At 38.5% G+C, this 14275-nt stretch overlaps 1 protein-coding gene across 1 annotated transcript in view; it reads right to left on the bottom strand.

Moving 5' to 3' along the window:
- LOC114045693 (sodium channel protein type 2 subunit alpha-like) overlaps positions 1 to 14275 on the bottom strand; it is a 158082-nt gene that overhangs the window by 45894 nt on the left and 97913 nt on the right. Inside the window, exons 14-15 of the mRNA XM_027865797.1 lie at positions 3002 to 3175; positions 1153 to 1509 (exon numbers count right to left, since the gene is read on the bottom strand). Coding sequence (XP_027721598.1) covers positions 1153 to 1509; positions 3002 to 3175 — 531 coding nt within the window. The remainder of the gene's footprint in view (positions 1 to 1152; positions 1510 to 3001; positions 3176 to 14275) is intronic.

Here is a 14275-nt window from a genome sequence, read left to right as displayed (position 1 = left end):
AACCATGAGAGAATACAAAAACTCAGAGAAGAGACACTATTCAGGAGGAGAGCGTGGTCAACAGTCACCCCACATATACAATCAGTTGCCATTTCTTGTCCATTCCACTTCCTTAACAGTTCTTGGATATGTTCCCTTCTTTCTATTCACATAGCCACCACCCTAGTTAAAGACCTCATCAGCTCAAAGCTTGATTGCCTCAATAGCCTCTTAATTAATCTTCTTCCTTTCCTTCACTTGACATATCTTGGAGTTGCCAGACCTGCCTTTCCTATCTTGTGAAAAAGTGTTATAGATTCTACCTCCACAATATCTCTAATATCTCCATGACACGTCTCCTCTCAAATGACTACAATTCTTCATTAGCTGCTCAATACCTCACTTGTACAAGTCTCCTAATTTCTCTGCTTTCGGCTTCTTTCGTCTTTAGTGGATTCTCCACATAGTTGTCCAAATAATATTCATGACACACAGGTATGTCCATGCCACTCATATATTCAAAAATCTTCAGTGGCTTCCTATTAGCTCCACAGTAAAATACAAATTATTAACTTTAGTATTTAAACCTTTCATAATACGGCTCCCACCTCTGTTTCCATATTTATTTTATAGTATCTTTCTTCTCAAACAAAATTATCCCACTGGCTGTTACCCAAACTTGACATTTCATCTCCTATCTCTAAGCTTTTGCACAGGCCATGCTTATAAAACACACTCTCCTTAACCTCACCTCAAAATCACCAGCTACCTGAATCAAGGCTCACTTCAAACTCACCTTCTACAGGAAACCTCTCCTAATTTCCCCAGTTATTAGTGTTATCCCTCACTCCAAATTATCTCTGGTTTTCTTCTCTTTGTGCATGTTTTATCCTTAAGCTATTTTAAAACTAGGCTAAGTGTAGCTTTGTCTCTTTATCCCCAGTGTTTAGCACAGTATGTAGCTCACAGTGATTAATAAATGTTTGATAAATTGAATATGCTACCAACATAATGACTAGGAAAAATAATAGTCTGGCTTCAAAAAATTGTGTAATGAAACACCTAAGAGTTTACCTAGAGTTAAAAGACTTAAATTCCCATTAGCTCAAAACCATTAAAATTTACTACAGATTAACATTTTTACTGTGTATTTTAACTCTTATGATTACATACCAGCAGTTTCCCAATAATAACCGTCATTACAAAAAAGACAAGACATTTGCTTTGGCTTCCTGTATCCATGCAGTCCCACATAGGCTCTATCCATTCACCACAAAGCACTCGGAACATCATCAAAAAGGCATGGAGGAAGTCGTGCATGTGCCATCGTGGAAATGGACAGTCACCACCAGAGTTGCAGAAATATTCTTGGCAGCTGTCACCAAACTGCTGCATGCCGACCACCGCAAAAATGAACAAGGTGATGAACAATACCAATAACAAGCCTTGAAGGGCCTCCACAGAGTAAGCAATGATCTTTATCAGCCTTTCACACATTGGCCAGTATTTTGCCAATTTGAAAACCCGGAGCTAAAAAGTAAGAGGAAGAAATATAATTTTATTATCAAGTACAATTACAACTCTTTCATGTCCTCATAATTACAATTTCTGTAGTGCTAAAATATATGTAAATCCAAGATTCTATCCTTTTTTAATAAAACCTACTGAAAAACAACTTTTTTTAATGTTTCATACTTCATTAAATCTCAATTTTCATCTTCCTTTTGACTTCATTTTGCTACAAGATGACTATTTCCCATATTCCCTACTTCTTTGCATAGTTCAATCAAAACTGAAATGGCCATAATCAATAATCAGATCATTGGTGAGAACCCAAACACAGGCAGGAAAGCAACACCTCAGGGGGTATTTAAGTTTATTAAGCACAAATTTGAGAGGTACTGGGGCTTAACAGAGAGAGAGAGAGAGAGAGAGAGAGAGAGAGAGAGAGAGAGAGAGAGAGAGAGATGGCTATGGAATCAGGTGTACCTCAATTGAAATCTTGTCTCTGATACATTATGGCTATGTAACCCTGAACAAATCATTTAACATATCAGGGGACTCTTTAGGAGTACAAGTTTCAGAGAAGGTGCCAATCTCATTGTTAGAATAAATTGTTCACCGGGATCATCCTACATAAATGAAATCACAGTTTTGGTCAAAAGCAAGAGAAACAAAAAAAAAAGTGAAGGATATAAAGTTTTCTTAACAATATCCAGAAACTAGAAATGAAATAGCATTTGTTCTCATAGAATTCCTTATATCCCTTTTTGATTCTTCAAAGGATCTGTGATCTCACTCACACGAACATTTTTTCCAACAATGCAATTAGCAACCCATTAAGAGCTTCACATCTTATGTAACTCTTGCCTATATCCTCCCAAAACACTGAAATAGAAAGCAAGAAGAGTTCTCAGAATTATCAGTGACCCAGTGCTATATTCATGGCTTTCCTTATCTACTGCTCTTGTTCAGTTTTCTGCCATGTCTGACTCTTCATGACTCTGTGGACCATACTGTTCTGGGGTTTTCCTGGCAAAGATAATGGAGTGGCTTGCCATTTTTTTTTCTCCAGTGGGTTTAATCAAACAGAAGTTAAGTGACTTGCCCAGGGTCATGTAGCTAGTAAGCATCCAAGGCTGAATTTGAACTCAGATCTTCCTGACTCCAGGACCAGCACTCTATCTGTTGAGCTACCAAGCTGCTGTCTTCATTATCTACCTATCACGATTTGGAATGTTTAGCCCATCGCCTAGTTCTGATTCAAACCCACCATCCCCAGACTGATTAGTGAACTCTAGATCTCTGGCTCTTTTTGAGCATGAGTATCTGTACCTTCTCGGGTCTAACCTGCTTCCCTTTCTACCTCCCATCTTGATCCCTGGGCCTTGAATCAGTGCACTGGATTTCAGTTTCTTGACCTGCTTCCATAACCCAGGGATGCCAAGATGCCTATTTGTAGCAACCAAGTCCATAATGACTAAAATATATAAAATATAAAATTGGTTCAATTTGTACTTACCAGTCTAAATGATTTGAGAAATGACAAAGCAAAAATCTTTGCTATACATAGTTCTGCTAAAGCAAGTAAAACAATAAAGCTATCCAATATGTTCCAGCCTATTTGAAAATAATTACATGGATGTACAGCAATTATCTTCAAAAACATTTCTGCTGTGTAGATCCCAGTAAAGACCTAAACAAAAACAAGATTGAATGTTACTTTAGAAACAAAGACCTGAAATATATATATGTATATGTATATGTATATGTATATGTACCTATATATGCCATATATTTTTTCTGTTTCTGACATGACCTGGTTGTATAACTCTGTCATTTTATCTTTCAGGAATCAAGGCTATTGTCTAAGGATATAAGATGCAGAGAAGGTGCCAACTAGCATTGGCAGAAGACGTGTCCTTATTCAGGAGTTCCCTATCCTGACAAAACTACTGATCCAGTCCCTATTCCTAGGTGGCATCATTAATTATGTTACTTTATATTATAACAATATTTATATATAAATTATTCCTATTGTAACATTATTTCTATATTATATTGTTTATAAAATTAAGCTATATCTCCTCAGTGGTTTCTGCAGAAATTATACATATACATATACATACATATATATGTGTGTATGTGTGTGTATGCATATATGGCATATATTTTTGTATGTGTGTATACACACAGGGAGAGTTTAAGAGGATTAATATTTTCAAGACAGAGTCAAAAGTCCTAACTCCTCCATTTAAAATTTGATCTTTGGCGGTGGAGCCAAGATGGCAGAGTGAAAGCAGTGACTTGCTTGAGGTCTCCCCCAAATCCCTGTAAAAAAATGGCTCTAAACAAATTCTAAAGCAGCAGAATCCACAAAAAGACAGAGTAAAACAAATTTCCAGCCCAAAACAAACTGGACGGTTGATTGGTAAGGTATATCATGCCAGGCAGGGAGAGGAGTGCAGTATGGCATGGGTGTGCAGGCTGCAGCAAACCTGGAGCAGGCCTCAGAGGACTGATTCACAGGCAGGTGTGGAGGTTTCCAGACTTCTCAACCCATGAATGCCAAAGACAACTTAGAAGGTCAGTGGGAAAAGTCTGTGACTTCGGTGAGAGAAGAAGCTAGGTCTCAGCCACAAGACCTGAGCACTGCCTCTGGGGAAGCGGCTGCCTCCTGAGCTTCTGGCCCACAGACTGAGGGGGAATCAAGTGGTTGATCAGAGGGGGATTGCACGGATCTCTTTACCAGTGCTGAGGCAGGAATCTCTTGCTCTGCCCATGTTTGGATCTGGGTCACAGTTCTGAGGGGCAGTCCTGGGGCGAGGAGGAGTGGTGGCGTGGTGGAGCTTGTTGTGGTGGTGGAGAGGACACACATAGCCCCTTATCATAGCACCTTGGAAGAACTGAAAATTTACAGGTCCCTGGAAGTATCTCTGAAAACAGCTGTACAAACCCCCGAAGCTTGGGACAGTACATTCTCCACATTGGAAACAGACTCTTACCTTAACAAAGAGTTTAAAACTCAAGTAATTGTGCGGGATCATGAGTAAGCAGCACAAAAAGAGTCAGACTATATTATCTTACTTTTGTGACAAAGAAGATCAAAATATACAACCAGAAGAAGACAACAAAGTCGAAGCTCCTACATCCAAAGTCTCCAAGAAAAATATGAATCAGTCCCAGGCCTTGGAAGAGCTCAAAAGGGATTCTGAGAAGGAAGTAAGAGAAGTAAAGGAAAAACTGGGAAGAGGAATGAGAGTGATGCAAGAAAATCATGAAAAACAAGTTAACAGCTTGCTAAAGGAGACCAAAAAAAAAATACTGAAGAAAATAACACCTTAAAAAATAGCCTAAACCAAATGGCAAAAGATGTCCAAAAGCCAATGAAGAGAAGAATGCCCTAAAAAGCAAAATTGGCCAAATGGAAAAAAGAAGTCCAAAAGATTACTGAAGAAAATACTTCCTTAAAAATTAGAATAGGGCAACTGGAAGCTAGCGACTTTATGAGAAATCAAGACACTGTAAAACAAATCCAAAAGAATGAAAAATTAGAAAACAATGTAAAATATCTCATTGGAAAAACAACTGACCTGGAAAATAGATCCAGGAGAGAGAATTTAAAAATTATTGGACTATCTTAAAGCCATGATCAAAAACGAGCCTCCACATCATCTTTCAATAAGTTATCAAGGAAAAGTGTCCTGATATTTTAGAACCAGAGGGCAAAATAGAAATTGAAAGAATCTACTGACCTCCTCCTGAAAGAGATCCCTAAAGGAAAACTCCTAGGAATATTGTAGCCAAATTCCAGAGTTCCCAGGTCAAGGAGAAAATATTGCAAGCAGCCAGAAAGAAACAATTCAAATATTGTAGAAACACAATCAGATAACTGAAGATCTAGCAGCTTCTACATCAAGGGACCACAGGGCATGGAATATAATACTCCGGAGGGCAAAGGAGATCGGATTACAACCAAGAATCACCTACCCAGCAAAACTCAGTATAATCCTTCAGGGGAAAAAATGGTCATTCAGTGAAATAGAGGACTTTCAAGTATTCTTGATGAAAAGACCCGAGTTGAATAGAAAATCTAACTTTCAAATACAAGATTCAAGTGGAACATGAAGGGGTAAACAGGAAAGAGAAATTATAAGAGATTTATTAAGGTTGAACTGTTTACATTCCTGCATGGAAAGATGATATTTGTAAGTCATGAGACCTTTGTCAGTATTAGGGTACTTGGAGGGAAAATATTATATGTATGTAGATAGATATATATAGATAGATAGATAGATAGATAGATAGATAGATAGATAGATAGATAGATAGATAGATAGATAGAGGGCACAGGGTGAGTTGAAGATGAAGGGGTCATATCTGAAGAATAAAATTAAGGGGTGAGACAGGATTATACTAGGAGAAGGAGAAAGGGAGAGGTAGAACAGGGTAAATTATCTCACAAAAAAACAGAAAAGGCTCTTACAGTGGAGGGGAAACAGGGGAAGGTGAGAGGGAATGAGTGAATCTTATTCTCATAGGATTTGACTTAAAGAGGGAATAACATACACACTCAATTGGGTATGGAAATCTGTCTTACACTACAGGAAAATAGGGGGGAAAGGGGCCAAGAGAGTAGGGGGATGACGGAGAGGAGGGCAGATTGGGAAAGGGGGTAATCAGAAGCAAATACTTCTGAGGAGGGATAGGGTCAAAAGAAAGAATAGAAAAAATTGGGGGGCGGGATAGGATTAAGGGAAATAGAGTTAGTTTTTCACAGCATGTCTACTATGAAAGTGTTTTGCATAACTTCACATGTATAACTTATATTGAGTTGCTTGCCTTTTCAATGAGGCTGGGTGGGGAAGGAGGGAGGGAGAACATTTGGAATCCAAAGTTTCAAAACACATGTTTAAAAAAATGTTTTCACATGCAACTGGGAAATAAGAAATACAGGAAATGGGGTACAGAAATCTATCCTGCCCTACAGGAAAACAGAAGGGGAAGGGGATAAGAGAAGGGGAGTAGAGATAGAAGATGAGGCAAACTAGGGGAAGGGGTATTCAGAATGCATGCCATCTTGGGGTGGGGGGAGGGGCAAGATGGGGTGAAAATTTGGAACTCACAATCTTGTGAAAGTGATTGTTGAAAATTAAAAATAAATAAATTTATTAATAAAAAAATAAAATTTGATCTTTGACAAGTTCTTGTCTCAGTCTGTTTCCTCATTTATAATAATGGAAAAAAAAATACTTCTTAATTTGCCTGCCTCACAGAGCTTTTGTGTAAATCAAGTAAGATAGTACATATTAAATTGCTTTGCAAACTGTAAAGACCTATACAAAGGAGACCTGTTCATCAATTTTTGTTTGGGAATATACATAAAAATGCTGTAAGTCTAAAGCTTTTGCAATGACTGACTCCTAACTCTGGGTGTATACCAAATCTCTAGCCTGGACCTTCTTCTCTTTCTACATTCTTTCATTTGGTGACCTAATCATCTCTCCTAAGTTAAATTAGTGTTTCTATACAGATGGATCCCAATCCTTAGCTTTCAGTCTGAGTCTCTCTTGAGATCATCATTCATCACCAGCTGCCTATTAAATCTAACAAACTGGATGTCTAGAAGATATATCAGACTTAACATGTCCAAAATAGAGCTTGTTTTCTTTCCCCTAAGTCTGCTCATCTCCAAAACTCTCTTATTTCTTTCATGGGCATTACTATCTTTCTAAAACTTTCATATTTGTGTCCTCGGTGTTATTATGCCTCCTTATTCCATGTATATAGTCATTTGGAAAATTCTGGCCCTTCAACAAACACAATGTATCTCACATATATTTCCATCTTACTACTCACGCAGCTATCACCATGTTCAGGCCCTCTTGCATGATTTATTGAAATATTTTTTGTTTGTTTATTTTTGTATTTTATACTGTTTAGTTTTTTTTTTTGAAAATGTACTATGTCATAAGTATTATGTAATGAGTACTCTACATCATTTTCAAAGCTACTCTGCTTTCTTTGGTTCCTTCTAAATTTTCTTTTCTTCTCTGATGTACAGTTTTCATATTTTTCCCCTCCCTCCCCAACCTGCCTTTAGAGATGGCTACCACTGGACACAAACTTATGTGTGTGTAGAACCATACCATGTATACTTCTATTTTTTAGTTCTCTTGGAGGCAGATAGCATCTTCCTTCATAGGTCCTTTGTAGTCAATTTGAGTGTTTACAATACTCAAAATGATTTCTTTGCTCAAATTTTTTTTCTTAAAAATAACATTGCTGTTACTGTACACAACATTCTCTTGGTTCTGCTCATTTCACTCTTTATTATTTCATGCAAGTCTTTCCATGTTTTTTCTAAAATCAATGAACTCATCATTTCTTATTGCACAGTAGTATTCCAACGTGATCATATACACAACTTGTTTAGCCGTTTCTCAGATGTCAGACATCCCCACGATTTCCAGTTCTTTGCCACCACAAAGAGAGCTGCTATAAATATTTTAGGACATATAAGTTCTTTTCCTTTTTCCCCCAATCATTTTGGGAAACCTAATACTAATATTTCTGGAATAAAGGGTTTAGACAGTTTAAGAACTCTTTGAGCATAATTCCAGATTTCTCTGGATATATTCTCTGAGATTAAGTTCCTGCCTTCATTCTCATCAACAAAGAGGTGGTAACAAAACCCACAGTGGTTGATATTGTCATCAAGAAAGAGATGGAGACAGCAGTACCAGATCTTAAGCTATATTACAAAGCAGTAATTATCAAAACTATCTGGTACTGGCTAAGAAATAGAAAGGTAGATAAGTGGAACAGAGTAGACATACAACCTACAGCAGCAAGTGAATATAGTTATCCAGTGTTTGACAGGTGTTAAGTTTTGGGGATAAGAATTTATTATTTGGTAAAAATTGTTGGGAAAGCTGTAAAGCAGTCTGGCAGAAATTGGGCATAGACCAATATCTTATACCATTTAGCAAGATAAGATCAAAATGGATACATGACTTAGATATAAAGGGAAACATTACAAGAAAATTTGAAGAACATCGAACATATTACCTATCAGACTTAAGGATAGGTGAACAATTTATGAACAAACAATAAACAGACAGTGTTGTGAGAGGTAAAATGGATAATTTTAATTACATTAAAGTTAAGAAGTTTTGTACAGATAAAACAAAGGTAGCCAAGATCAGATGAAAATCAGAAAACTGGAGAGGGGAGGAATTTTATAGATAGTTACTCAGATAAAGGTCTCATATCTCAAATATATAAAGAACTTTGTCAAATCTGTAACAATGTGAGTCATTTCCTAATAGATAAATGATTCAAACAGGCAGTTTTCTGATGAAAAAATCAAAACAATTTATAGCCATATGAAAAAATGCTCTAAATTGTTACTGAGTAGAGAAATGCAAATTAAAACAAATAAATAAATAAAACAACTGAAATATCATTTTACACCCATCAGTTTGACTAAAATGATAGAAGGGGAAAGTGACAAATGTTGGAAGGGATATGGAAAAACTAAGACCTTAATTCATTGCTGGTTGGATCTGTGAGCTAACCCAACCATTTTGGAAAGAGATTTGGAATTATGCCTAAAGAAATATTAAATTGCCTATACCTTTTGAACCTAGACCACTGTTAGGTCTGTTTCCCAAGATGATTAAGGAAAATGGAAAATTTCAACCCATATATTCTAAAATGTTTATAGCAGTTCTCTTTGTGGTGGCAATGAACTGGAAATTGTAGAGATGCCCATCAATTGGGAAATGGCTAAACAAATTATTTTGTGTGTTCACAATGGAATATTACTCTGCTATAAGAAATGATGAGCTTAATGATTTTAGAAAAGCATGGAGAGACCTCCATGAAATAATGAAGAACAAAATGAACAGAACCAAGAGACCAATCTATACAGTAATAGCAGTATTGTTTTAAGAACAATTCTGAGCAATCAAGTCATTTTGACTATTATGAATACACAAATTAACTTCAAAGATCCTATGAAGGGAAATGCTGTTTGAATCCAGAAAGTGGTGTCAGAAATGATGAGGTGGTTGATTTAGAAAAATATATAAAGACTTGGACGTATGAAGGAAGATGCTATCCACTCTCAGAGAAACAGATGACAGGAAGAATAAGCATAGTATGATTTTACATATATGCGTATGAGTGTCTGTGTGTATATATGTGTATGCTTATAGACATATATGTATATATATATATGTGTGTGTGTGTATATATATGCTTAATTGTAGCCTTCTTTAGGGTAGGGGGAGGGGAAAAACAAAGTAAAAAGTGCACAGTGAAGAACAAAAGAAAACCAACAAGGAAGCAAAGCTTTGAAAACAATGTGTAGTATTTATTATATAGGTTTTCTTGAAATGGCAATTTATTGTTTTACGCCGAATCCTCTCTTATGGTCTCCTGTGTACTTGGCAATGGTTTTTTTCTTTTATCATTTTGTATTTAATTGTAAAATAACAATTACAAATAAAGAAAGAGAGAAGAGAAGATTTTATAAAAAAGAGATATAATGAAAAAATGTTTATTAAGTACTTAACATGCTATGCTAATTGCTGAGGGTACAATTACAAAATTCAGACAAAATTTACATTCTGATAGGAGGAAATAACATTTATAGGAGAGTGGTAGTCAAGACAGTTTCTATATAGGTAGACAGAGGGATAGTTAGTAGAGTCAAAGGCAGTTGATTGACATGCTCTTTCTAGAAGGAATTAATAGACTGCTGTTCTCAGAGCAAGTGTCAGCAGGAGTGAAAGGCAGGAGAGAAGAAGAGTACTGCAGCAGGGCAAGTGGCAAAAAGCCTAGATAGATGGCTGGATGGTCTGCCCTGTGGCTGGCTAGAGGAGTTAATACTTGCTTACCAATCAGGTTAGCTCAGTACCAGGGCAGGACTTCCAAAGCTTAGTAGGGTAATTAAATATCTCACACTAGGGGTATGATCTCTGGAGATATGGTATATCTATATTTATATCTATCTATCTATCTATAATGTATGCATATGTATAGATAGATATAGATCTATATTTATATATATGTATATGTATGTGTGTATATATACATACATATATGTGTGTATATATGTATATCTGGTATAGTAGATATGATATGGATGAAGATACAACAGAGAAGGCTAAGAAGTGGCCAGACAGTGGAAGGAAAAGTAGGAGACTGGAGTGTCATGAAAATTTATAGAGGAGTAATGATCTAGGAGAAGAAGGCAGTAACTGTAAAATACATCAAAAAGGTCACTAAGGCTGAGGATTGAGAAAGAAAAAGGGTCATGAGTGTTATCATTTAAGAAATCACTATTAACTTTAGAGACAGCAGTTTGAGTTGAACAATGAGGTTGTATATAAGGTTACAGAAGATTTAGAAGGGAATAGAAGAGAGAAAGCAGAGGCACCTAGGACAGATGGTTTTCTCATGTTTAGCTGAGAGGGTGAGGAAAGGTGATATTGCCACATGATATTGTGGATAAAATAGGGTCTTTTTAAGTAATGGGAAATATATGTATGTTTGTAAGTAGCAAAGGAGTTTGTAAATAGGGAGATAACTGAAAATAAAAGAAAGAGAAAAAGAGTATGGAGATGATAGTAGAGACAATTCTTAGAAAAGGAGGGAAAGGTCGATCATAAAAGGGCATGTTGGCCTTGGAATGCACAAGGGCCAGCTCTTCATCAGAGACTGGAATAAAGAAAGAGATATCAGGGCAAGAAGTCTTAATTGGGTGAAATTAGAAGGGAAGAAAAGGGAGTTCTCAGGAAAAAGGTTCAATTATTTTGCTTTTTGTCTTTTTGTTAAGGATGAAGTGAAATTTTCTACTGGGAAGGGTGAGGGTGCTAAGGGAAGTCTGAAGAGAGGAGAGGAGGTTTGTAACATCTCCTGTGGAGAGTGATATAGTGAAACGATTAGGGAATATAATATAGAGAAGTCTGAAGAGAGGACAGGAGGTTTGTAACATCTCCTATGGAGAGTGATATAGTGAAATGATTAGGGAATATAATATAATTCCCTGCCTTGCTGCAGGGAATACTGAGTTGAGATTTATAAATCTGTAATGCTCCAATTAGCATGGTTTCATGACTTCATCCAGTTCTATTCAGAAACACACAAATAGGAGTGAAGGAGGTGCATTGCAGGATTAATCCAGGATTGGAGTTTGGCAAGCCATGATTGGTGATAGGGCAAAGGGGAAAGAAGAGTTTAGAGTAGTGTTGAACTGATATACTGAGGAGTTGAAATATGGAAGGGAAGAGAATGTAGCCTGTGAGGGACTGTCTGATGTTGGCAGCTGCCAGTCAGGTACTGTGGCATGGGTAAGGTAAGATCTGGGTATTTTGGAAGTCGAGGCAGGGACTGTGGTAGGCAGAGTCGTGTGTACTGGGATGGGCTGGATTCGGAGAAGCCATGAGGCAATTGGGCAATGCTATGAGATAAGCTGGGTGCAAGGAAGTAGCCGAGCCTGAACTCCTGAGGCAAGGGGCGGTGCCACGTGGGAGTGGGATGGCAGAGGACTGAGTTCCCTCTGCTTAGTCCCCTCCCTATATGCAACGTCATCCCCAGATGCCTCTTGTGACCTTCCTGACCTCGTGCAGCACTGACCCAGTCCCCTCCTGAGTCTGACTTCCTAGGTCACGTACTCTTGTCTATGCGTCAATCCCAGATGCCTCCTTCCTGTATCCAATCCTGGCCTCCTACGTCACTCCCTCCCCCTTGGTGTGCTAAACTCAGACAGCCCCTTCCGGTATCTGACCCTACAATCATTGGCTAGTAGTGGGCTGGGGAGGAGGGGCTAAGTAGGTACTTAGGAACAAGCGTGGTCAGAACACACACGTGCGCGCTCCCCTGGCTCCTGCCTGTTGCTCTGGCCTTGCTGCTTGGGCTTGCTGTGATGGTTTGCTGTGTTGGCCTCTGAATAAAACTCTGGTGTTGGTGCCTCCCGATGGCTTGTCTCTGTGTGGTGATCCGGCTGAGGACCGAGGACCCAGGCATGGGTAAGACTCTGGCAGTGCTCTTCTTTTAAGAGAAGTGGGTACTGGCGCACGACTGGCAGAAGGCCGGCGTGCGGCCCGTATAGTAGCCAGTGCAGAGTGATGACCTAGGGCAAATTGGAGGTGTAGAGGGAATCGAAGTCACAGTGAGGAGCAAGGGTTGTATGATATAGGAAAAGAAGGAATTATAAAAGAGACAGTAAAGCACACTTAAGAAGGGAAACAGTTGGATAGGTAGAAGAATCAAGAAAGAAGGATCATAAAATTCCAGAGAGAAGAGGATATGCAAGCGAAGAAGATGATCAAGAGGACTGAATGCTGTAGAAAAGTCAAGAAGGATGAGATGAAAAAAGGTCATCATAGCTGCTGGGAGCCAAGATGGCAGAGTAAAAGCAGGGACTCGCGGAGCCCTCCTCCAAATCTCCTCAAATACCTCTAAAAAGTGACTTTGAGCAAATTCTAGAGTGGCAGAATCAACTAACAGATAGAGTGAGGCAGATTTCCAGCCCAAGACAACATGGAAGGTCGACAGGAAAAACTGGTAGCACCAGACTGATAGAGGAATGTCCAGTGCACAGGGCACAGTGCCACACCCAGCCTAAGCAAAGCTAAAGCAGGCTTTGGGGCCTGAATCACCAATAGTAGTGGTGGGTTCCAGTCTTTTCAGCCCACAGATGCCAGAGACAACTTAGAAGGTCAGTGGGAGGGGGTCTTTTGGAACTGGGTGAGAGAGAAATGTAGTACAGCACAGGGCTGCAGAGCTTTCTAATATAGCCCCAACATCAGCAAACCAGAAACAGGCCTTGGGAATAACTGAATCAGCAGCAGTAGTCATGGTAGCAGTGGTAGCTGCTGCTGCTGGAGCTATTAGTCCACAGACTGAATGTTTCAAAGTCACCTATTTGGACTTCCGGGAGCCAAGAGGCAGAGTAAGCAGTCAGTTGCTCTCACCTTCCCTTACTGACCTTGAAACATCCAAAGAATATTGCCCCAGGAAAAATCCTGAAATAGTAGAGTCAGCAGAAAGACTAGATATATCAGTCTTTTAGCTCATGAGGCTAGGGAGATTAATAGAAAAGATCCCTCTTGCTGTGTCTGAAGCGGACCAGTACAGGAAGGGAGGCATCCCAGCAAGCCAGTGGCAAGCCCCACCTCAGCAAACCAGTAACCAGGCCCCTAGCCCCCAGCACAAGAAGCCTGGGACGGTGCCCCCTGTGCTCCAGAAGCAGGGATCATCTGTAAAAGCCGGAAAAAAGGCAAATAACATGAGCTAGAAGCAACATAGAAAAACAGTGGCCATAGAGAAGTATCTTGGTGCCAGGGAAGATCAAAACAAATTCAGGGGAGGATAACATTATCAATATACCCACATCTGAAACCTCAGAGGGGAATATGAACTGGTCTCAAGCCCAAAAAGCCTCTTGAAAGAGCTCAAGAAGGATTTTAAAAGTCAATAAGAAAGATAGAAGAAAAATTGAACAATTCATTTAAGAAAATGGGAAAAAAAAGTACGTTGAAGAAAACAACTCCCTAAAAAGTGAAATGGGTCAAATGGAAAAGGAGGTACAAAAGCTAACTGAAGAAAACAATTCAGTAAAATTAGAATTTGACAGTTGGAAGCTAATAACTCTATGAGACATCAAGAATCAGTCAAACAAAATAAAAAGAATGAAAAAATAAAAGAAAATGTAAAATTTCTCATTGGAAAAACAACTGACCTCGAAAACAGATCCAGGAGAGATAACTTAAGTTATCTCTAT

The sequence above is a fragment of the Vombatus ursinus genome, unplaced genomic scaffold, assembly GCF_900497805.2.
Source record: "Vombatus ursinus unplaced genomic scaffold, bare-nosed wombat genome assembly UNPS02014779.1, whole genome shotgun sequence".
Classification (NCBI taxonomy): Eukaryota; Metazoa; Chordata; class Mammalia; order Diprotodontia; family Vombatidae; genus Vombatus; species Vombatus ursinus.
Note: the sequence above shows the minus strand (reverse complement) of the source record. Positions and strands in the feature narration are given on the sequence as shown.